The 26,928-nt window shown below is 37.0% G+C and overlaps 1 protein-coding gene across 1 annotated transcript in view; it reads right to left on the bottom strand.

Moving 5' to 3' along the window:
- GRM8 (glutamate metabotropic receptor 8) overlaps positions 1–26,928 on the bottom strand; it is a 592,112-nt gene that overhangs the window by 471,597 nt on the left and 93,587 nt on the right. Inside the window, exon 2 of the mRNA XM_058191139.1 lies at positions 14,485–14,701. Within this exon, the coding sequence (XP_058047122.1) occupies positions 14,485–14,701 (217 nt within the window). The remainder of the gene's footprint in view (positions 1–14,484; positions 14,702–26,928) is intronic.

The following is a 26,928-nucleotide window of genomic DNA, read 5'->3' as shown; positions in this document are numbered from 1 at the left end:
AGAATTACAAGAGAATTACAAGAAAATAAATAAGCACATAATGGGGAATGCACACCAAAAGGAATGCAATAGCACTGGCAGCTCCAGACATGACTGGGACTGGAAGCCTCAAGCACACTACAGAATCAGTCCAATATAATCCCTATGTGCCTACTTACTGTCTTATAATCCCTTTCTCGCCAATCTTTCTACTTTGTGAAGAGAGGAAAGAAAAAGTGAGTCAGGCACAGGAGAGATTGCCTTCAGAAAACACACACACACACACACATACACATACACATACATACACACACAGAGAGAGGGGGGGGAAAGAGAGCGAGCAGAAAGATTGTTTAAACAAGCGAGGACTGGGGGGAAAAGAAATCTTGGCACACTTTACATATTGTTATAATTTATCCAACCATTGTGGTCATTACAGATTATAGATCTGAGGATAGCATCATTAAAAAGAAGACATAGGAGATGTGAGCTTATGAAAAAAATACTGTGGAGGTATCACTACTGGTTTGTGAGTCATATGTTTGAGACATATATTTATTACCTTTTCAGATGACCTTTTGAGAAGCTTAGCTTTTAGAATAAGACTAGAGCCTTAGTCCCAAGAGGTACATTTTATGTCCTCACCCAATGCCTTGTGTAGGCGTTTCTGCACCTCTTAGGACTCTAGACACCAAATGCATTTTCCTTTTCAAGATTTTGATAAGACATGTTAAAGTAGGATATATAGCGCATGTAAATCTATACATGTAACTGAGAAAAACTACTGAAATATTGCAGTCACTGATTTAAATCCCTACTTTTTTCTGACTCATATGACAAATCATTTATTCCAGTTAATGTCATTAATTTTTGGTTCATGATCTCATAAGCCAAGTCTGTCCAAAGCTTTATTCCTAAATTAACAGCTAGTAAGTATGCTCATTCCCTTAAGTGAATTCAAAAAAATCTCAGTCTTCAACATTGACACAATGATGCAATGAAAAATCCAATTACACTGAGCAGCAAAGTATCCTTATGAATTATTTTAATATGAAGTCCAGTGTCCAGGCAAACTCACTGGAGATATGTTGCTAAAGAACACTACATTATTAATAGATGTAAGGATAAGCATTAAACAGCCATTAATAACACACTGATAAGAAAGTAAGTTGTACATTTAACAAGACTATGGTAATTGCTAAAGTTATTTTTAACTGTTTTTCATAGGCATCCCTTCAATAATCTGCAATATTGCTGCACCTAAAATATTATATTATAATGTTTCTAAAACCTTTCCATTTTTGTTGTTTAATTGGGATATATAATATTAATAACAATTTGCAAGTTGAAATACTTATTATCAGTAGAGTTCACATGAAGAAATTCTGTGAAAATATATGTGAACTAGATCTTTAATATTTAGAGGTGTCTTCAAATGTACAGAGCTAACCTTGATGAAAGAATAGAAAAATATTCAAGTAAACATTCAAGTAAACATCCTTAGGAAAAAGGAGAGAGTGAGAAAAAACTCAATATAATGTCGCTTTGGGTAGTGGGAAACTGTCATATATTCAAGATAATATTTGAATATTACAATTAGAATAATTGTTATTCTACCACACAACAATAGAGTGCATCTGATGCACTAAGACAAATTCCTTGTGTAGCCAGTCACACTTGGCCAATAAAGAATTCTAGTCTAGTCTAGTCTGATACCTCACCTGAACTTCAAGGAAGAATAAGGAAGATTAGCTTGATAGAAATATGAGGAACCATTTTCTAAACAAAAGGGACTGAAACTTTTGCTTAGGCCCAGAACAACAAGAAATAGCTTGGAAACAACTTAGGAACATGCTTCTCTAATTCATATGGGTATAAGGAAGAGAAGTAGAACACAAACAAACTTGCAGATTTTGTCATTACAGCCAATCTCAATAAAAGTAATTTTAGCCTTTCTGGGGAGTTGATTTCCTGATCTCATGTATCTAGTAGCTCTGACAACTTCATTGAAAGGCTGACATTGGATGAATTGGATGGCTATTCAACAGCTTTATTAAGGCTAAGAAAACTGAAACTTTTTTTAAAAAAATGGAATCTCTCCCTAGTTTGCACCCTCAGAGGATCAAAAGCATTATGAAATAGTTCTTTTGTGACGGTAAACCAAGGCCATCAGGAATTTTTAAAAAATCAGCCATGAGTTTTGGCAGAATCAGGCCTTGAATCTATTAATCTACTAAGCAGTTTCTGTGTCCTTTTCCAGATTTTGTTTATGACCTTCAAATGTCTTTGAGTATAAAGTGCCTTTGACCACTTTATACTCAAAGACATTTGAAGTGAAAGGTAACATAATGTATTAGATAGTCTGGATCTGTCAACCATCCCATCTTGGTCAATTAGAAAAGAAAGACTCCTGGCCCATAATTAGCAAAAAGTTGCTTTACTAAAGCCAAAGTTGTTACAGAAGAGGCAAAAGTGGATCTGAGATTTTTGCACCCAAAATCTCTTTCCCTTGTTCCTGGACAACCCCCTGGTTATCAGTCAAAGTCTGATAGGATAAATTAGGTGTTAACAAATTGTTCAGTGATGGGCTGCTGCATGGTTGCAAGGGTTCGGGAAAACCCTTAGCTCTGATCGCTGGCTGGGCCCACCCACTTGCCCCTGTTCTATGCTATCCATGTATAACTTACTTTCTGGCTCATTGGCTGGCCCAGTTGTGTTCCGCATTTCCCCTGATGTTCTCGGAGCATGTTTGAAGCTCAGTTTCTCTCCCAAAGGGGAGTGCACGCTCACAACCAGCGAACCCTTTGTTAAAGAAAGTGCAGCCCACCTCTGAAATTGTTTGGCAAATGGTCCCTGTCTTTATGTGTTTGCCAGCTCAGCATTGTTTTAGTGTGATCTTGAGGTGGCTAGTGCTTCCCACAGGATAAGACAGCTTGGTTTCAATTCTTCCTGGCTACTTCCCTGCATCCCTACCCCACTGGTCTCTCTCCCCCCATTACAGATGTCAGGGTGTCAGCTTGCAATGCATAGCTTAGCAGAATGGCAGCCATGACAGGTTCCATTGCTTTCCAGGGGAAATTTAATGGCAAGGGAGGTACCAGCTTAGGCCTTATATTTTTTAGAGAAGAAACATGTTTTCTTTTGAATTTTTAACAGTATAAATCCATTAGGAAAATAAAACAGGCAATTTCTTCATTTCCACTATACCTGTACAAAGATTGGAAAAACAAAGGAAGGCAAACTGAGACATAATAGGTTTGGCATCTTATCTTATAACTGACAACTTCACTTGCGTGGTAAGAAAACCAAGAAGGTGGTTCCCAGAATTGCAACATGGATACAGTTCAGATCAGCCCAAAAATTGTCATTTCAAGAACTAAACATCACTGCAAAGCTAAAACTACTGTATTTTTCGCACTATAAGACACACCAGACCATAAGACACAGATTAGCTTCAGAGGAGGAAAACAAGAAAAAAAATCTGCCTCTGTCTCCCAGCATCCATCTGGTATTCATCTGGATAGCGTCCTTGCAGCAAACAGCCTGATCAGCTTCAGCATGTTTTCGTAGCCCCAGCACGCGGCTCATCAAAGCTCTGCTCCATTGCACCCACCACCGGTCAACTGAGCTGAGCTGCTGCCACCAGTGGGGAACGCTGGAGCTTCATTGCCGAGCAGCTGATTGGTGGTTGGATTGACCTCCCGGAATACCACCAATCAGCTGTTCTAGGCAGCAGTGGTCTTCACCACCACTGCTTATCGCCACCTGTTTCAGTGATTGGCAGCAGTTGTGGAAAACGGCGATGGGAATTGGCAGCAATCCCCACCGCCTAGAACAGCTGATTGGCAGTATTCTGGGAGGCCGATCCAACCAACAATCAGCTGCTCAGCAGCAAAGGCTCCAGTGTTCCCTGGCGGCAGTGAAAGGCGGCAGCAGTGACACGCAGTGGCAACAGGTGGTGGTGGCAGGTGGTGGCAGCACCACTCCTCCTCCCACCACAATATTTGCTCTATAAGATGCACAGACATTTCCACCCACTTTGGGGGGGAGTGCATTTTATAGTGCGAAAAATATGGCATTTTTTTTATTGAGATTGTCTATAACAGAATCTTGCAAGTCTGATTGTGTTGTGAACTAGAGAGAAGTGTGTCAGAGCCACAGCCAAACATTATCTGGACATTCTTAAAAAAAATTACTCCTTGTTACCTTGACAACAGAACTTGAGGATCTCCATCAAGGTTATCTTCCTTATTCTTTATACCACCGCGGTGCAAGCTTTATTAATTCCTGGTTTCTTCCAGATATATAGCACATGGCCAGTTTTTTTGTGAACCCCCTTCCCCTGACACTATCAGATCAGGCTGTCTCTATTAAATGAAGTCATCTGATGGAATTTTCTCCTTAGCTATGCTTGCTCTATGGAACAGCTTCTTCCTCACAATCTGGAAATCTCTATCTTCTTAGCCTTCTGTAAGGCCACAAAGATGTAGCACTTCTCCTAGATCCTGGATTGAAACTGAAGTTGTGCCCAGTACATATGTATTCAAAATAGAAATATTATGAATCCTTGACTGAGTATAATATTTTTATTTTTGTTGAGTCGTGTTATTTTTCTATGTTTTATATGATCACAAGAGCCACCTCAAGCTATATTTTATAAGCTGGGTAGCTAAATAAGCATTTTAAAAAATAAATAAAAGTATAAAAATAAATTAAATAAAAACAGACTGCCTTAATGAATTTATTATAAATGAAGGTTAAAAATTCTATTTGCAGTTTCCGAGATTCTGCATTTATCTCAAAGACTAACATAAAAGATACTTTATTGAACTCTGCGTAATTTAAAGGGGGGGAATTCTATCACAATGTTAAAACGAATTATGGGGGAAATTATTCAGCTTCTGAATTGGAAAGTTATTTCAAGGTGAAATGCAATGTAAGGTTGTGATACATATGTATCTAACTCTAGCAATGGATCTTCCGCCAGTCTTTTTAATATTGATTTTTAACCATGCTTCAAATCATATTATATCAGAATCTTTATTATGGCCCTTAAGCTATAGAACACAATAAAAATACATAAAACTATAATTAATACAACTAAAGAGTAGACATAAATGTGGTAAAATTACATAAAATAAATTAACATTTATGTATCAATATCAAACATTACTCCTTTGAAATGTATTTTTATTCATTTAAAGAGAGAGTGTAACTCTGGGCTGCATGCGACATAAACATCAACAATGATGATGATAGTGGACATTGCAGTGCCTGGACATAGCAGAATAGAAGAAAAAGAACTAGACAAAATCACAAAATACAAAGACCTGCATATAGAAAAAGAACTAGGTAAAATAACAAAATACAAAGACCTACATATAGAAGTAGAATGACTATGACAAAAGAAAGCAAAGACAATACCAACAGTACTAGTTCAAGAGCACCTCTTGAACACCATCAGCATTAACAGAATCACCATCAGTCAACTGGAAAAGGCAACTTTACTCAGAACAGGTTACATCTTGTGATAATACCTTTAATACCAACACACAACAACATCTCCCTATCTCAGGTCCTTGGAATAGGTGGGTTAAAATGCCAAATCCACTCTAAACAGTTGGCTGATGATGAACCATAGACAGACATAGAATAACAGAGTTTGAAGAGATCTTGGAGGTTTCCTAAGCCAACCCTCTGCTTGAGCAGAAGACCCTATATCATTCTGGATAAATGGCTGTCCAATCTCTTCTTAAAAGCTTCCAGGACACCCACAACTTTTGAAGACAAGCCATTCCACCAGTTATTTGTTCTCACCGTTAGGGAATTTCTCTTTACTTTTAAGTTACTTCTCTCTTTGATTAGTTTCCATCCATTATTTCTTGTCTTGCCTACCTATGCTTTGGAAAATAGTTTGACTCCCTCATCTTTGTGAAAGTCCAATGTGTAGAGTAGCAATAAATAAAAAAAAATCACAAACAATGGAACTGAAATGCCAAATGGCCTAGTTATCAATAGATATCAAGATGAAGCCTACAAGAACGGATTTTCTAGTGCCATTCAGGTTTTTTTAATATGACACTAATAACTTTCTAGACTCTATACATAAAAGAGACAAATTGGGCTCTAAGGATGTGACATTGTTCATTAGCTGCAGATGTCCAGCCTCATCGTAAAAGATCCCACAGTGTTCCTCAGCACTGAAATTCATCATGAAAGATTGAGTATCCAACCTCAAGTTTAGTTTCCATAAGAAATCACAATATATTACTCTGTTTCCATAAAAAAAAGTTTCAGAATTTCACATGCAAACTGTAAAGTATTATCATAAAGTTTCTGTCTTTAGGCTGGCTCCTTAGAAATTTGTGACTGTATCTCCAGTGCCTCCACTTAGCACTGCCATCAGATGATAAGGAATTATAGGAATTATACCAAATAGGCATTATTGCCATCTTTTGTCATCATGAGAAATGCCAAGCCACTGCCTACCACAGAATTAAAGAAATAGTTTGTCCACTACAAAATTAAATACAACGAAGTGAACAACGAAGACAAATTAATTGTAACAGGATACAAATGAAATAAAGCTTTTTGTCTTTCATGACAATGTGTACAAATGCTGTCATTTGGAAAGTGTCCTTTAAATATTTTTACTGAAACGGTTTCCTTCTTGCATTTGGCAAGGAAAATTCAGCAATACACACAGGACCATACAAGCATCCTGAATATTCTCCCACAGAAGTGTCCACAATTGTTATTCTCTGAACAAAAAATACTGTAGGTTCATTTCCTTTAGCTATTTGTTGCAAGCTAAAATGATACCAAAATGGCAAGTGTGCTATAACATCATTGAGCAAAGGATACATGATATAATTTATTCTTTAATATCAGACCACCAAAGTCCAAAGCTCGTTTTAGTTGGATGATGATGTGCAACATGTATGGTGCAGTGGTGAAATCCAATTTGTTTCACTACTGGTTCTGTGGGCGTGGCTTGGTGGACGTGGTGTGGCTTGGTGGGCATGGCAGGGGAAGGATACTGCAAAATCTCCATTCCCACCCCACTCTGAAGCCAGCCAGATGTGGTATTTGCCAGTTCTCTGAACTACTCAAAATTTCCACTACCGGCTCTCCGAACTGCTCAAAATTTCCGCTACTGGTTCTCCAGAACCTGTAAGAACATGCTGGATAGTATGGTATCATTTGAAGGCATCCATATCTCCCACTGCAGTCATCTATATCTCTTCTTCTCAACAGCTTACAGAGGAAATATACTCACCGAATTCATTGACTTGAAGTAAAATATATGTATGCTTATTATGTTTGCTACATTGTTAACTATATATAATTAGCATACTTAATAAAAAGGTATCTATGTGCCAAAATGAGTGAAGATAAAAGGAAATAAATCTGGTTCACATTCACAGATGAAATCTAACATATTCTCAGCTGATTTTGAAACTACGTATTTCACAATATGAAATATTTGCGTGGGGTTTTTTTAAGCTGTCCTTGGACTCTGAATAAGTTATATTTTTTTAAAAAAATGATTTTCAGAATCAAATCTGTGGTTTTAATGGAAAAGCTTGTTTTAACAAGAATAGTCTCTGATTCCCCGCCCCCCCCCGCCCCCGCCTTCATTTCTTCACTCTGTGGCACAGTTTCAGGCGGATCGTTTTATGCACATGTAGTCATGTACATGAAGTTAGTGCTTTGTAGATAATCAATTTTGGCTGCATATTCACATTTCCCAAGCAAATAACTTTTCTTTGTTCTTCCTTATAGCTAGAAGAAAAGACATCCTATTACCTGGAAATTAGCTAGTGTACACTTCTGTGCTGCAATATTCTGAAAGTTTTATTGGCAGGGAAATGTTTACCATGTTACAAATTACTGAAGGAGTCAAAAAATCTTGCTATTTGCAGTTCTGTTGTAAAGTTCTGTTGTAAAGTTCTTCTAAAAGGCCCAACAGGAGGAAGGGACATACAGGCAGATGCTGCATCTAGAGTGACTCAAGTAAACATTTCTGCAACACATCTTCCAAACCACCAACTAAACCCACTTCCTTTTTCAAATCATTTTACTTGCAGTCTTTTCTAATAACACCTTTGTTGACAGATGTTCTCAGTATTAAGAACAGGAGGCGGGGGAGAATTCGAAAAGCTCTAAGTGTTTTCCCTTAATCATATGCTGGAGTCTTCTGTTTTGTCTTCATTCCTTCCATTAACTGCCTGTCAGAAGAGGCAACAGCTTCCCAACTGGATTCATCCTGATGCTTTAGTGGCCACTAACAGGAATAAACCTGGCTCTACAGCATTCCATATTCCACTAGGGGATGGACTGGGTTTTGTAATAAAAATGTCACAATAACTGAACCAAGCAAAGAGCCAGCACCCTAGAGAGACTTTGTTTAATCATTCTCTACTGCCAGATGTCAAGAATGTTTCCTGATTGCCATTAGATTCTTGCTGACATTTGTTCAGACACATGGTGCTCAAAAGATCTCCGTGTGTGTGTGTGTGTGTGTGTGTGTGTGTGTGTGTGTGTGTTTGCATGCATGTGTCTGCATATGTAAAAAATTCTGGAGAAGGAAGTTCTGGCTTTACCAACTGATAATTTGATAAACTGCTGGGAAAAGAGATATTGAAAAAGCAATAAGCTTGACAATTCTGTTAAAGCTTGATAAAAATGCTTCCGGTCTTCTAAACTGCAATGAGCAAATCAACACTTCCTTGTTAATCATGTCAGGAGAAATAAGATGTGGCTCTTAGTTCGCCTTAGGTGCTAAAACGATCTTGCTTGGCTCGGCTGGAAAAATCTGAGAATAAACAACTTCATCACAATCAGAAGAATCTGCTTCTTGGGGCCAAGGAAAATATTCTACCATAAACCTAACTGTCCCACTGAAAATAAAGACCTGCCCTGTGTGTAATATTTGGAAGAAGTAGAGCAAGCTCTGGTCTGCATTTTACTTGTCTGCATTATTTATTACTAAATGAGCTTGATCCTGCCACCAATGTTGCACAGAATGTTGCTGCTGGCTCTGCCCACTATTTATAGACTGTTAGGACCAGTTAACTGAGGGAGGGAATCAGTTGTTTAGTTTTTAAAATCCAGTTAGATATAATTATCACAGGAAATTCCTCATGCATAAGCAAGTATCATTGTGTACATCTGATATGTATCTTATATAGTCTGGTAAGAAATGTGTTGCATTTCATTTATGCATTTATGTTACGTAACTATTATAAGTTGTTCAGATCACAGGTGAACAGATTAATTCTGTTCTTCTCAGCTACATCATTGTCTTGGTCTCATTCGAGACAATGATGACTCCGCATACAGACTGGAGGTTGAACAACTAGCTTCATGGTGCGACCGGAACAATCTGGAACTGAACACACTCAAAACCATAGAAATGGTGGTAGACTTTAGGAGAAACTCTTCCATACTTCCACGTCTCACAATACTAGGCAACACAGTATCAACGGTAGAAACCTTCACATTTCTAGGTTTTACCATATCGCAAGATCTAAAATGGACAGCTAACATCAAAAATGTCATCAGAAAAGGACAACAAAGAATGCTCTTTCTGAGCCAACTCAGAAAGCTCAAATTGCCCAAGCAGCTGCTGATCCAGTTCTACAGAGGAATTATTGAGTCTGTCATCTGCACCTCTAAAACTGTCTGGTTTGGTTCTGCAACCCAACAAGACAGACACAGACTTCAGAGGACAATTAGAACTGTAGAAAAAACCATGGCTACCAACCTGCCTTCCATTGAGGACCTGTATACTGCACGAATCAAAAAGAGGGCTGTGAAAATATTTACAGACACCTCGCATCCTGGACATAAACTGTTTCAACTCCTATCCTCAAAACAACACTATAGAGCACTGCACACCAGAACAACTAAACACAAGAACAGTTTTTTCCCCGAACGTCATCACTCTGCTAAACAAATAATTTCTTCAACACTGTCAAACTATTTACTAAATCTGCACTACTATCAATCTTCTCATTGTTCTCATCACCCATCTCCTTCCACTTATGACTGCATGACTGTAACTTTGTTGCTTGTATCCTTACAATTTATACCGATATTGATTGTTTCCTGATTGCTTATTTGTAGCCTATGACTATCATTAAGTGTTGTAAGTGTTGTACCTTCCTGAAGGTATCTTTTCTTTTATACTGAGAGCATATGCACAAAGACAAATTGTTTGTGTGTCCAATCACACTTGGCCAATAAAAAATTCTATTCTATTCTATTCTATTCTATTCTATTCTATTCTATTCTATTCTATTCTATTCTACATTATTAAATCTTACCAAGATTTATTCTATTGATATAGAATAAACATATAGGCCTAAACCATCTTGCATAAAAACTGAAATCAATAATATCTGAAACAGGATTTCAAGAAATAGTTCGCATATCTGTTTTCAAATCAAGAATTTTTTTATTGCAATAATAAATCCCCTATATAATATTAATATTTATGTGCATTTTTGCTTTATATGTGCTCTCTGCTTACGTCTAATATAACAATGTGACATGTTGTTGAAACCCTACATTGACCTTTTCATTATGCTGCACTTCAGCTGACAATCTTCATTTCCTTTCTAAATCGTTTAAAGAAGGACAACAAGAAACAACAGTTGAATCTTTAAAAGGCCAAATGATCATAATCTAAAACACAAAATTTACCTTTTTTTGCAAGTTATTGTTTTAAGAATGAACACAGACCATTTTTAATTTTTTAAAAAAGAAAAGAAACCATTTGTATTACCCCAATTCCAAAACATATAACATTTTAAGAGCATGGCTTTCTAACATTATCCTAGTAAGTATTTGCATATGTTAAGTTTGCTGCTGCTAAGAAGGAGCATTTTGCTCTATATACACATATAAAGAGTAATACAAATAACTTGGTTTATAATGAGTTCTGACAAAGCTTCTGAGTTACCCAGTCTTCCGGGAACATCCATTCTGTTCTGTTTAGTAAAGTCGTTATTTGCAGATTCAGCCTCGGTGGGTTATCAGGACCAGAAGTTGATTCTTCCAAGTCATTATTTGCTTGAGTCATCCACCCATCATTTGCACTCCAATTATTTTTACACAGCATGCCCAGCCCAAGAGGTGAAATCAACCTAACAGTTAAAATCACTTTGAAGGGTGCATTGAATATAAGAAACATTTAGAGACCCCTCACATTCTGGACATAAACTGTTTCAACTCCTACCCTCAAAACGACGCTATAGAGCACTGCACACCAGAACAACTAGACACAAGAACAGTTTTTTTCCGAAGGCCATCACTCTGCTAAACAAATAATTCCCTCAACACTATCAAACTATTTACTAAATCTGCACTACTATTAATCTTCTCATCGTTCCCATCACCCATCTCTTTCCACTAATGACTGTATGACTGTAACTTTGTTTTTTTTGTTTGTTTGTTTGTTTTTTGTTTACATTTATACCCCGCCCTTCTCCGAAGACTCAGGGCGGCTTACAATGTATAAGGCAATTGTTGCTGGTAATCCTTGTGATTTATATTGATTGTTCCTGATTGCTTATTTGTGCCCTGTGATTATCATTAAGTGTTGTATCATTAAGTGTTAAATTGTACCCTATGACCATCATTTGTGTTGTAAATGTTGTACTTTGATGGAGGTATCCTTTTTTTTATGTACACTGAGAGCATATGCACCAGGACAAATTCCTTGTGTGTCCAATCACACTTGGCCAATAAATTCTATTCTATTCTATTCTATTCTAAATCAGGTCTTTGCAACTTAGATACAGTCCATGCTAAACATGTTCTCTAGGGCACATATTTTTGCTCCTATGCATTTAACGTAACTAATTTTAACATAACAACATTTCAGTATTCCTAGATCTGAAGGTAAAAATGTCTTCACCAAAATTTGTCAGAACAGAACCTACAATAATGTTTTGCACTACTTGTTTGATATGAAATTGTTTCAATACATGTTTAGAATAAATATCTTCTAAACGCCAGTGTGAAATAAGATATGAATCAAATTTTGTTTCAACCTATAAAGGTAGTCCATAATTCAGTCACATTCTTTCAGGCTTGCCTACCCCATGAAGCATCTTGAAAATAAAATGTATTTTGATGCAAGCTTATCATTGTGAGATCTTTGAAAGAAGGAAATATCCAAGGTTGGTTTTTTTCCAGGTGGATATCAACAGCAGAATTACCACACATGAACTTCTCTTTTCTATATGTAATGTAAGAATTATTTATCAGATTAAAATTCACCAATACACACTTTAGACCATGGTCATTGCTACCTCTTTTTGTCATTTTATAATGACTAAACATCTACAGTTCTTTAAAGAAAGTCAGGGTTTTTTTAATACCAAAAGTAACTATTCTAATTAAAATAGAATAGGTGAGATCCAAAGCAATGGGAATCATGTTTATAACCTTTGATTTATCAACAATATTTTATCCTAAAAATAATAATTAGGGTATATCAAGAGTCAGTCGAATGAGAAGAAAAAAATGATCTGTATGGGCTGCCATAAAAATGACCAATATCAGTGTTTCAAACCAAAATTTCTTACATATTATAATTGTTGTGACCCAGGTTCCTGGACTCGGACTCCTGGACTTGGATGATTCAGAAAGTGAGGGAGAAGACCTGGCAAGGCCTGCTTCTCCTGGGCCCTCTCTCTCCCTGGCACCCACCCAAAGGGAGGAGGAGGGGCCGGCAAGGCCTGATTCTCCCGGGCCTTCTTCTGATTTGGCAACACCCCAAGAACAATTTTGGCTTGATGCAAGACTGCGCAGATGTGACCGGCGCACGCAGCAGAGGATGCGTTGGGACAAAGCCAAAGAATGATGAGTCATGCAGTGACATCTAAGAGGCTATAAAAGCAGGAGGCGGAACTTCCTGGCTTTTTGTCTTGGACAAAGCAGTGAATTTGCGCGGGCAAACTGTATCAACGGAGGGAAGAATATATTTGTGAGTAATTCTGGCCTTATCTATAATTTCCTAGTTATCTCCAGAGACTTGGCAGGCCCGTGGGTAGACGTGGCCAGAACATTTATCTATGTAAATAAATTAGAAAAGAAGGCCTTTGACTGACTCTTTGTTGGGAGTATTGGGGGAGGGAAACAGAACAATAATACTTTGTCTAATCTCCTCAAAGAGAACTTCCACATTCCTCCAAAGTTGGTTTTCCAACCACTTTGTCAACATAGAAGTACTAACAGGCAGATTCTCAGGAAGGTTAAAAACAAAAGGGGGACCAAGTTGACACAGTTTTCTCTTGAAATTTCAAATTCCAGGTGGAAATGACCTCAGTGAGATCACTCATGCAATATATTAGTAGGATCTACTTAAAAGAACTCCATCCGGCCACAATTTAATTTGTATATTCCTAAACTCCTAGCTCTCCTTTTTTTTTTTTAAACAAAGTTTCCATTCTACATTGACCATCCTAATAAGCAGCGATTAAAAAGAAGCAGAGTGTCTGGGTGGAGGGGGTGGGTAGAGCACAGTGGTGGATTTCAAAAAAATTTACTACCGGTTTTGTGGGTGGGGCTTGGTGGGTGGGGCATGGCTTGGTGGGCGTGGCAGGGGAAGGATACTGTAAAATATCCATTCCCACCCCACTCCAGGGGAAGGTTACTGCAAAATCCCCATTTCCTCCCTCTAAACTGGGAATTGGGAGGCAGAGAATAGATATGGGTGGGACCAATCAGAATTTTTACTACCGGTTCTCCGAACTACTCAAAATTTCCACTACCGGTTCTCCAGAACTGGTCAGAACCTGCTGAAACCCATCTCTGGTAGAGCAGGCTGACCCATCAAATATGTCACTTTGTTCTCATCAAATATATCATTGTTTTGCACGAATCATGCAGGTCATGCCCAGGATTTTAAATTCACACCCATAATACAATTTTTAAATCAGATTCACTTACCAATTTCCCTAGAGATTTGAGTGAAAGCTTCTACACCACTTTCCCCATAGTTCCCTTCTGATGCCAGTGTTGACACATAGTTCCATCCAAGTGCTGTCACAATGTCAACCATAGCTTGGGCTTGATAGGAGTCTGGCGGGACCACACGAGAGAAAAAATCATACCTTGTGTTATCACTCAGTTCTGGAGCTGTAGATGCATAGCTGATTTGAGGTATCTGCAAAAAACCAGCATGAGAAACGTATTTCAAAATCCCCATTTCCTCCCTCTAAACTGGGAATTGGGAGGCAGAAAATAGATATGGGTGGGACCAATCAGAATTTTTACTACCGGTTCTCCGAACTACTCAAAATTTCTGCTACCAGTTCTCCAGAACTGGTCAGAACCTGCTGAAACCCACCTCTGGTAGAGCAGGCTGTCCCATCAAATATGTCACTTTGTTCTCATCAAATATATCATTGTTTTGCACGAATCATGCAGGTCATGCCCAGGATTTTAAATTCACACCCATAATACAATTTTTAAATCAGATTCACTTACCAATTTCCCTAGAGATTTGAGTGAAAGCTTCTACACCACTTTCCCCATAGTTCCCTTCTGATGCCAGTGTTGACACATAGTTCCATCCAAGTGCTGTCACAATGTCAACCATAGCTTGGGCTTGATAGGAGTCTGGCGGGACCACACGAGAGAAAAAATCATACCTTGTGTTATCACTCAGTTCTGGAGCTGTAGATGCATAGCTGATTTGAGGTATCTGCAAAAAACCAGCATGAGAAACGTATTTCAAAAACCGCAAGGATGACTTGTAAACATAATAATGATACAAAAAAGGGGTCCTTTTAATAAAAGTCTTTGTAACAATTTTGGGCTGTTCTTCTTTTTAACATATGCTCAAGCAGAGGCTGGACAGACATCTGTTAAACATGAGGAATTGGGTTCCTGCATGGAGCAAAGAACGGGCCCGGTGGCTTAAAAAGGTCTTCACAGTGCTATAATTCTATGTTTTATGAATAATAGAAGCCTGGATTCTATGAAAAAGTGCTTATTTCTTAAATTTGTAAATGATGATAAAGTGTTTATAAAGCAACAGCTTTAGATAAGAAATACATGATTTCCTAGTTATCACAGATTATTGTATATATAAGAGTACCGTAGTACAAATGTGACAGGAAAGCAGACTATAGTATCAAGGCCAAGTCATAAATAGTAAACTGATCTCTATAATCTCTTTATTCAGGGTGAAGTCAAGACAACTGAGTGAAGCTGAGTGTTTACTGGCTAGATGCCCTTCCTGATGCCTATACGGAATTTGCACCAGATATTTTCTCTTTGCACCCTGAGAAAGAAACATCTGTCAATGCCTAGGATTGAACTCTCAACCTTCAAGTGGGAGGCAAGAATCTTCACCTTTAGGTCACCACGACACTCCATTAAACTGATCTATTAATATCACAGTTAAATCTGGTTTCAATTTTTGTTCATTTTAAATAGCTCATTTTTATTCATTTTGTTCATTCACTACAAAATTTTTTTGTTTTACATTTATACCCCGCCCTTCTCCGAAGACTCAGGGCAAAATAGTGGCAAAAGCATGATTATTTAACTTACTGAAAGAGAATTCTTCTCTTGAGTCAGTTGCCCAGGAAAAAGTAAGTAATTGTATTATTTTCTATCAGTAGCTACAACTGTTTTTATGGTTTTATATATTTAAGTCAACTGTGGTTAACAAATTGGCTCATATTTATTTGTTTAATTTATGTAGTGGACAATCACATCAACTGACTCTGCAGTGAACAAAATTTACAAAATAAAAAAATAATAATACAAATATTAGAACAGGCCTGTCAAACTGGTGGCCCGCAGGCAGAATACAGCCACCCGGGCTACGCCCAGGCCCCCACAGGCCATGCCCACCCCAGCTCTGCAAAGGCAAAAAAAGCCACCCTGATACATCGCAATATGTCACAATACAGCCCGTGATGCGATCGGGTTTGACACCCATGTATTACAACGTTAAACATTTCCTGGATTTCTACTTAAAAATATTCCTAATTAAAGTAGTCATTTATTGGGTATTTCCCAGTGGTAAAATCCAAATATTTTTACTACCGGTTCTTGTGGGCGTGGCTTGGTGGGCATGGTGTGGCTTGGTGGGCATGGCAGGGGAAGGATGCTGCAAAATCCCCATTCCCTCCCCACTCCTGGGGGAAGGATATTGCAAAATCTCAATTCCCACCCCATCCTAGGGCCAGCCAGAGGTGGTATTTTCCGGTTCTCTGAACTACTCAAAATTTCCGCTACCGGTTCTCCAGAACCTGTCAGAACCTGCTGGATTTACCCCGGGTATTTCCCAATAAACTTTCTCAGCAGAGTTTAGCTGATGACATCAGGAAGCAATGATAAATTGCAAATTTATTCAGCAGGAAATAATTTCAATAATTTTTATAATTTTGATTTCACTTTATCTGTTTCTCTGTCTTTTCCTTTCCTTTCCTTTCCTCTCCTTCATCCCATCTTTCTCCCTCCTCCCTCCCTCCCTTCCTTTTGCTTTATGTGACTGTATGATCATCTTGTCAGAATTTTTAGGCTTCAGAATATATTCCTTGTTTATACAGTTAATGAATCAAATGTAAGCACAACCGCTAGCAACACAAACTACTGCAGCAGTAACTAGTTAGCAGGCAATAAATTTGCATGTACAAAAGTTAGAAAATATGCATTTCAATACTAACAAATTAGAACATCATCACTCTAGGGAATCATAAGAAATGGCTTTTCAGATTGGACAAGGCAACAAGAATATTTTACATGGGTAAACAGACACTAATTATCAATATTATTGTTTCTTAAAGACCATCAAGCTTTGTTCTTTGCAACAAGTGGTAATTAAAATACAATGTTTTATTAATTTCCAATTATTCCGATAGGGGAAGAATTGACTAACAGATTATTATACTTATCTTTCATGTTTAAGATATCTGTGAAAATCTGAATTACAAATAAAGATCAGTAACATAGAAGCCAAGAAATTTGGTCAAATACATGTTACAGAAAAAGCTATTACAAGACAATAAGATTTTTATCAAAATTCATGAGGATACGTTTTGACAGACAAACAGATACGATTTGAAGATCTCATTATCTAAATGTCAAGAATTTAGATAGTAGGCTTAAAAAGCTCCCCATCTCACATGTTTGTAAGGATTTTTTAAAATTTAAATTTAAACAGAACAGGTGCTGTAGTCTATCAATCCAATAATAAACATATACACAAAATATTCACTTAATTCAACCGAGATGTGCATAGTAGATTTTACTGCTGTGCTAAAGTATATACTGATACTAAATGTATACTATTATCATCTTATTAATTATTCATTTGTAAAAATTGAAATGCCTTCAGTAACACTGTGAAGAACTACATTATAGGATACAAGCAGGACATCTTTCAAAAGTTGCCAACCAGAATTTAATTCTTTTTTTTTTCTTCTTTGCAGATCAGGATGCTTTGCACCCTGAGCTGGAAGAAGAAAGTTATTTCGGCATATAAGACCTCAGAAAAAGCACCCCAAAGGAAAAGACAATAATAACAAATTAAGTATCAAACAATCTGTTGCCTTTTCATGACACCAAAATTTGTTTGCTGAAGTAGCTGTTACTTGCTTAATGGTGGGCCAACTTTGTCTGTTCCTGCAGCTTTTTCATCCCATTTAATAGCAATGGAATTCTATCACTATATTTCAGTCAAGTACAAACCGGTTTAGATCAAGGCGACAAAAACCTATTTGAAGATTTATGGTACAATAGGCCCATAGCAGCATTTTGATACATTATTTTCCTGTTGTCAGAAACTTGTAATAATTTACAATAGATCTTGTTAGGAATGTTTCCTGGTAATTTTTTTTCCTTTGATGTGCAGTATCACCTTAAAAGTCCTTAAAGACTTAATCTTTCATGATTTCAAACATGTTTAATAATTTCCAGAAAGAGTTGGACAATTTTTTTCACCATAGCAGGGGAAAGTCAAAGCATTTGAGACCCGAAGGCAGAACAGGCTTTTTCACAAAGCAATGGTTTTTTTTAAAAAAAAGTGTCCAAGTTATAATTACTCGGGTTTCAAGAAGTTTAAGCAAAAATGGTATTCTAAAGTCTCAATGCTGGGAAAAGTAATCAGCAATTCTGACCACCTATCAGGTTCAGGTTATTTTCTGATTCAGGTTATACTCCAAAATGAAGAATTATCCTGGGGAAAAAGTCTTTAAAATGTGCCAAAGTATGTTTTTTCTTGCATTTCCTCATCACATAGTTGAACATAATTTTCCACAAAGTAGAAAAGTACATTGATGGTTATATCCATAATTGCCTTCATGAAAAATAGGTATATAAGTAGATTGTTAGGTAGGTAGATTAAAACACAGTGTTATTTCACTTATTAATATTCCTAAACAGTATGACCATCTATGGCACAGTGTTGTACCTCATAATTGTTTCCTTATCATATAACCTTTAGCAGGATTAGCACAGTACTAAATATTCCAAACTTTTAATATTTCAATTTCTATTTGGAAGTTGAAATCATGAAGCTATTAAAATAGTACAAAAGAAATTAGCATTGTATTTTTAATCCTTTAACGTTCATTTGATAGTAGATATTCAACAACTAGAAATTTCCTCTCACTAAAACTTCACATATTGAGTTTCCAATTGTTAAAAAATATTAAAATTAGAAAAAAGCGTACATTGCTTGAAGATTCCTCACTGCCAATTTAAATATTGACATAATTATTATGAAATGTTGCATTATTACTACTAGCCATAACTACTTTGGGTTTAGATTATTATTTTTTGTGTATTTCCTATTCTCCATTCTGTTTACAACCCGGATGCAGGTTGCAGAATAGATCATGGCTACTATTTCCTCAGCTTGGGCTGAACGGATTATAACAGATAGCTTAGGAAACATTCCTTTCTGAACATGGAGAGAATATTACTAGATAAAAGAATGAATTTGCTATTTTAATTTCTTTTTTTAAAAAATCTTGTTTCATGGCTTTCCATATTCCCAATATAAAGGTCGATTTTAACATCCAAAATGTAGTTCATACAAAGAAAAAGACTTCGTTGTAAATGTGGTCAAGGTATAAGCAGAAATATGATTACATTTATTTCAAAATATTTAGGACCATGCAATCCCAAAAGACATAGTGTGGGTTATGAAAATAAGAGCAGATGGGAGCCAATTGCAATTGCCATTCTTTTTTAAAAAAACAAACTCTATTTATTATGTATAAAATTTATATGTCATGAATTCATCTCCATACAGAAATGTAGAAAGAAATGAAACAGAAAAAAAGCCAATGGATTATACCCGTTCAAAATGCACTACGAAAAACAACACACAATATGAAAAAAAGTTTCACACTCTTTTGAAGGAAGAGGAGGAGGAGGAGGGGTTGAAGCTATCCATTCAATCATGTCCAATTCTCAGCAATTCTATGGATCCTTTCTCAACACATCGTTCTATCTTTTGTAGCTTCTTTCAGGTGATCCATGCCCTTGTTTGTGTCAGCTTTGATGGGGTCTAATCACCATGTTTTCAGGCAGACGTATTTCCTTTTACCACTGACCATTACAAGCAGAACAGTTGCAATAAGTCAACTTTGTTCCTGTCTAGTTTTACATGATCCAACTTTTTAAACCAAAGATAGCTGTGGGAAATATGGTAGTATAAACTAAATCTGCATTTACCGGCCAGGCTGATGTCCTTGCTTTATCATACATGATTCATGCTGTGCAATCAGTGCAATTCAATGCTTTATTTCTCTACTGCTTTGATCAATCTATGATCCTATGAAAGTGAATTCTTGCATGCATTCAATCTCTTCACCACCAGTTGTTATTTTGATATTTTCATTCTTTGCAGTGGTCATGAGCCTGTTCTTTTTGATGTTCAGGAAGAGGCCAAATTTCTCACTTTCTTGTTTAATCCTTTGAATCAGATCTTTCAGGCCTTCTTTGGTTTCTGAGAGGACAGTTGTATCATCAGCATATCAAATATTTTTGCTGTTCCTTCCTCTTTGATTTATGATAGCATTTAAATAAAGATTAGTTTACACAACCAGCAAGAAATCAGCCAGTTTCATTTTAATCTTCCAGGCAAATCTATTTTAGGTTTTGGGTATATATTATACTGGGTATATATATGGGTATATATATATATATATATATATATTTGTTTTCTGAAGCCTGAAGATGACGAATGAGACTTCGTCGAAACGTCACCAAGACACTTCCAATTTTACGCGGGAGAAAACCCGAATAACCAAAGACCTACATATATATATATATATATATATATATATATATATATATATATATATATATATATATATATATATATAGGTATATATTATATATACCTGCCTTCCATTGAGGACCTGTATACTGCACGAATCAAGAAGAGGGCCGTGAAAATATTTACAGACCCTTCGCATCCTGGACATAAACTGTTTCAATTCCTACCCTCAAAACGACGCTATAGAGCACAGCACATCAGAACAACTAGACACAAGAACAGTTTTTTCCTGAAGGCCATCACTCTGCTAAACAAATAATTCCATCAACACTGTCAGACTATTTACTGAATCTGCACTACTATTAATCGTTTCATAGTTCCCATCACCAATCTCTTTCCACTTATGACTGTATGACTATAACTTGTTGCTGGCAATCCTTATGATTTATATTGATATATTGACCATCAATTGTGTTGTAAATGTTGTACCTTGATGAACGTATCTTTTCTTTTATGTACACTGAGAGCATATGCACCAAGACAAATTCCTTGTGTGTCCAATCACACTTGGCCAATAAAAATTCTATTCTATTCTATTCTATTCTATTCTATTCTATTTTGGGTACCCATGCTATTGAATTTGTTATATTATTCTACATTTATCACAAATTATTAACTACCTTTACAGTCTGAAATATTTATTACTTATTTTTTAAAAAAACAATTATTTTTTCATTGTAATTAAATCAGCTTTGGACATGAACTCTTCAGGAGGAAAATTACCATCATTTTTTCCTATAGTATTAGTCCTCTCTGTAAATTGTCATATGCCTTTACAGGATATAATTTATTTAGTGAGGTGCTGTTAGGTACACTCAGCAAAGGCATACAACAATCAAAGCAGGTTTTTCACCCTTTCATCTTGCTTATATTGTGATTGTAAACTTCAAAGGTCTATATTAGCTGTAACAACTTATACAGGGAATAGAACTGTGCACTCACAGTGCTACTCAGAATACTTGTAGCAAGTCCTTTGATGCAGAAAGGCCAACTCAATGATGTTACTCATGCAATATACAAATGATGTGCAGAGAGATGGGCAATTCTGCTAGATCTTTCTGTGCTACCCCTACATGCTTTTTCATTTCTTTCCTCATCAGTTTCTGAATTTTCAAACTATATAATTTTAAATCATGCACATAAATTTTCATATACTTGAAAATGATATGCAGTTTTGCAGAAAGCTTTTATTTCTATGCATATATTTGTGCTTGAGAGAAGGGGAGGCGTAACGCCTTGTAAAAAAAAAAATTCAAAGCTCAGAATATTTATGTCCCAATGTACATGTAAATTGTGGAAGTGTAATTAGTCAATTAGTATTAGAATTTGACCTACATAAATATCCCGAAATGTACTAAAACCAACACCTAAAAATATCCGTGTATATAACAAAATACATTAATATGCCTGGCACTTTTCAGAATTTCCAAACAAAACTAGGCAGCTCTTTGTCCCTAAGGAAGTTATAATCCAAAATATGTGCCATCAGCTGCCTTTAGTAAAGTTACAAATATCTCATTTAGAATCCCAATGAGGGTGCAATTCTCAACATAAAGGGATGGACTCAGTTACATCTGTACCCCCTACAAACACACAGATATACAAAATATGAATATGAGAGATCTAACAGAAAGAGCTCACCACAAAAGCACCTCTGAACAATCCACTTTGTAATTCTAATCATCACTATCACCACAATCCCCACACAAACACATATAAATATGAAATACCATGGTCAGAAAAAAGTTGCCCATGGCTGCTCTAGGAACTTATTTGCAACTACAACTGCATTAATTTCTTTCCAAGGTCAAGTGTATTGTTCATCTCAAATAAAAATATATCTGCTGCAAATGAAATCAAGTGTATATCACCCATATAATAAAATATCATATATAGTGGATGTGTTCCGGGGCGAGGCACGGAAGCAACACAGCCAGAGAACAGTTCTAACTCCCCTTTATTGCTCCAACTTTCCCCCAAATGTCCCCACATTTACTGCAAGTCCTAGAGCAAAGCTCTCTCACGCACACAGACCAGCCGCTGGCTGCGAGTAGTCCAGTATGCAAAGTTAGCAAGGCAGCGACCAAGGAAAGAAGTCCAGTGAGGCAGGCAAACCAGGCAAGTTACACAAGACAAAGCACAGCAAAATCCTGCATGTGAGGCTCCAAGGATTCAACACTTGTTCCTGACAAACGCCCCTCCCAACAGCATCTCTTTAAATCTCATTCCCCAGGTGAGCCTTGTTGAAGAAGAGTGGGGTGCCCTCCTCCCAAGTTGTCGGGTTGCCCTGTGCTGATCCTGCCTCCTCTCCATTCTCTCCATTCTCTATGCTCAGGGATTATAATAATAATAATAATAATAATAATAATAATAATAATAATAATAACAACAACAACAACAACAACAACAACAACAACAACAACAGAGTTGTTGAGAGGTCTTCTAGTCCAACTCCCTGCCCAGGCAGGAAACCCTACACCATTTCAGACAAATGGTTATCCAACATTTTCTTTAAAATTTCCAGTGTTGGAGCATTTACAACTTCTCTGTGGGGGCTCCCACCCTCTGGAATGAACTTCCCCCAGGACTACGACAACTACCTGACCTTCGGACCTTTCACCGCAAGTTGAAGAGCTACCTATTTATTCGCGCAGGACTGGCATAGAAATTTTTAAATAAATTTTTAGCAGTTTTAATATTCTGATTTAATTTGGGGGTTTTATGTTCTTAATAGTTTTAATCTGGCCTGATGTTGCTCTCTACATGGGGCTCCCCTTGAAGGGCATCCGGAGGCTGCAGTTAGTCCAGAATGCGGCTGCGCAGGTCATAGAGGGTGCCCCTCGTGGCTCCCGCATAACACCCATCCTGCGCAGACTGCACTGGCTACCTGTGGCCTTCCGGGTGCGCTTCAAGGTTCTGGTGACCACCTTTAAAGCGCTCCATGGCATAGGGCCGGGTTATCTACGGGACCGCCTACTGCTACCGAATACCTCTCACCGACCCGTGCGCTCTCATAGAGAGGGACTCCTCAGGGTGCCGTCAGCGAGGCAATGTTGTCTGGCGACGCCCAGGGGAAGGGCCTTCTCTGTGGGGGCTCCCACCCTCTGGAATGAACTGCCCCCAGGACTTCGTCAGCTTCCGGACCTTCGGACCTTCCGCCGCGAGCTTAAAACATACTTATTTAATTGCGCAGGACTGAGCTAGTTTTTAATTTATGGGTTTTAACTTGGGTTTTATTTTTTATATTTTTAATTATTAGGCTTTTGAATAAGTTTTTTAATTGTTTTTAGATTGTATTTATTTGCTTTTAAATGCCTGTAAACCGCCCTGAGTCCTTTGGGAGATAGGGCGGTATATAAATATAAACAATAATACAATAAACAATAATGTTTAATAAGATTTTTATAATTGTTTTTACTATGTACATTGTATTATTTTTATTATGGCTGTGAACCGCCCTGAGTCCTTTGGGAGAAGGGCGGTATAAAAATCTAAATAAACTAAATTAAACTAAACTAATTCTGCAGGCAAGTTGTTCCACTGATTAATTTTTCTAACTGTCAGGAAATTTCTCCTTAGTTCTAAGTTGCATCTCTCCTTGATTAGTTTCCACCCATTGCTTCTTGTTCTACCCTCAGGTGCTTTGGAGAATAGTTTAACTCCCTCTTCTTTGTGGCAACCCCTGATATATTGGAACACTGCTATCATGTCTCCCCTAGTCCTTCTTTTCATTAAACTAGGCATACTGAGTTCTTGCAACTGTTCTTCATATGTTTTAGCCTCCAGTCCCCTAATCATCTTTGTTGCTCTTCTCTGCACTCTTTCTAGAGTCTCAACATCTTTTTTACATCGTGGCGACCAAAACTGAATGCAATATTCCAAGTGCGGCCTTACCAAGGCATTATAAAGTGGCACTAACACTTCACATGATCTTGATTCTATCCCTGTTTATGCAGCCCAGAACTGTGTTGGCTTTTTTGGCAGCTGCTGCACACTGCTGGCTCATATCTAAATGGTTGTCCACTAGGACTCTCTCTGGCTCATCCTCCTCCTCAGAGTCAGGCTCCAACAGGGCCATGATAGGATGCCTAAGGTTCTTGTGCAAAGGATTCTTTTTTAAAAAATAAATGAAAGAAAGATCAAAATATAGTTTAGTTTTTTTTCTTAGTTCTTTTTATGCTACAAAATGTGTAAAATTTGCTTATGTTGTTATCCAAATATGATATTCCTTGTTTTAAATTAATGCCAACAAATGCAATTCTTAATCTGGGAATGAAGAAGAACATTTGCTCCCAGACTCATAAATCATACAGCAATGTCATCAGAAATTAGATCACCCCTCCCCACAATTTCTGTTAAAACTACAAAAACTCAGCTGAATTCAGTGCAAATAGATGTTGCCCTTGGTTTTATTTCTTTGATGGGAAAACTATGATAAACTGACAAAAGCTCTGATGATCTACCTTAACTATCAAGGAAAAAAATCTTTAGCCTAAGCTGGGAGGCACAAAAGTTCTTGCAGAACTGTCATCAGGTAGAGATTTAATGTCAGTTGGTGGCGGTTTTATGTGGATTACAAAACCCTACAGAAATGCTAGCCACAAACATTTCTAAAAAGGATCCAAGGATAACACATTATATGGCTTAATATTTGCTCTACCTGTATCCGATGTGTAATACAAATGGAAAGATGCATATCATATATTCGCTTCAAAGTTCCCCACCCACAGAAGAAGAAGAAAAATCACCCACCAAAAGCATTCCTGGTTTCAAACTCGAGCTTATCAAACATTCTCCTGAAGCCCCAGAATAACATTTGAAAGCAATCTGAAATGAACATGAAGAAGAATCTCAGACCCTTTAATTCAGTATTGTGTACAGCAAAGGTCTTCAGGTTCATGCCAAAAGATTTAAGTAACTGATAAATTCAAGCTTTACAAGAGAGATTCATGTTCTCCCTCCCTCCTATCTAGCCCAAGCAACCTGCTTTGTGCAGGTAAATATGAAGAAAAAAAAAGAGTGTCAGAAGAAGAGAACTAATGAGTGCCAGAAAATGGTGAGGAAAGGATGCAGAAAATGAGACCTGTGTCTTTTAGTTGTAGCCACTGGTCCTTCAATCTCATCTACCGTTTTTTCAGGAAGCCATTCTCAACAAATGCATTGTCTTTCACTACAATAACAATAAAAAGGTTGTTGTACTGGCTGATCATATCAAAAAAGATACATGCTGAAAATTATTCTTGTACTTCTTTTTCATCACCAATGAATATAGCTCGTTGTACTGTTTATCTATAACCTTTGTTACAATGACTTTGCATGGCATGAATTTCAAAGTACAATATATCTCTTGCCATCCAGTACTCATCATTTTATAATGTCTAGCGAGTGACATATCTGAGATTGATTGTCACAGGCAACCTCAGGGGAGACTGAGAAAATGCTACCCAAAGTAAAGGCAGTGAATAGATAAGAGAAAGTATCACATTATTGGAGCTTTATTCTATGCATTTCTAAAGAGTTTTAATTCTCTAAAGAGAATTTCATAGTTATAGATGTAGACATTTATAACAATATCACTTCCACAATAACAGAGACCCTCAGACAACTGGTGTTTTATTTATTTATGTTGCAAACAGTAATCAAGAGGCCCATCAAAACTGAAAAAGTATCAACAGCATCTTTCAGATGCTCTTTCATCTTTCAGAGAAACTGTATCTCTTACTGTTTCCCAGGTTTTGACCAATGTGTTTTCTAGACAATTGAAAACAAATAGTAACATTCTTTAATTTTGTATTTCTGAAGGTCACTATTTCAAAATTTCACCTGTGCTTTGATGTGGGGCGCCACTGGAGTTTGGGACAAAATATTTGAATTTCACAACCCAAATTTGCCTTATATTAAACTCAAATAACAATAAAATATGAACATGAAACCTAATTTATTTGCACCTTTAACCACTACTCCGTTTATTTGTTTGTTATATTGATGTCCAACTAACAAAACAAGGTGCAATTCTACTATTAAAATTTAACAGTTTACAATTGAAATTGTAACTATTTAAATTTGGGATCTGAAAAGATATGGGTGATTCATATCAAATCTTTATTATAGTCAAAGTCCAGCATAAGAAGGGAGGAGTACAGTCACTTAGAAAAGCATAAAAAATACATCAGAGTCTAACAATATAAAATTATAAAATGCTAAAAAAAATAAAACAGAAGTACTGGTATACATAAAAATAAGATTTAAAACAATATAAAAATAGGGGCATTAGCTGGGTATAAAGGGAGCATGAAGGTTACTGTATGGAAAACTATACCTACCAAATGACAGAACATTCTAGAATGACAAACTAGATGCTCGTTAAATCTATTTTATGTCACAAGTCTTCATTGGATGAATTTTAAAGGTTGCAGTGCAGAACCTGCCAACATTACATATTATATCAAGGCTGCTATCTGAAAGCTGCAGGGAGGTGTGGAATTATCCTATGTACCCTGGATATTTAAGCAGTATTGGTAAGAGGAGACTAGTAAGGTGTCTCTGTAATATGGGCACATAGTCTGTGTGTCAGAGTATGAATATTCATAGACTGGAATAGATCAGCCAATGGGAATTGAATGGAG

The sequence above is a fragment of the Ahaetulla prasina genome, chromosome 7 (genome assembly GCF_028640845.1).
Source record: "Ahaetulla prasina isolate Xishuangbanna chromosome 7, ASM2864084v1, whole genome shotgun sequence".
Lineage (NCBI taxonomy): Eukaryota > Metazoa > Chordata > Lepidosauria > Squamata > Colubridae > Ahaetulla > Ahaetulla prasina.
Note: the sequence above shows the minus strand (reverse complement) of the source record. Positions and strands in the feature narration are given on the sequence as shown.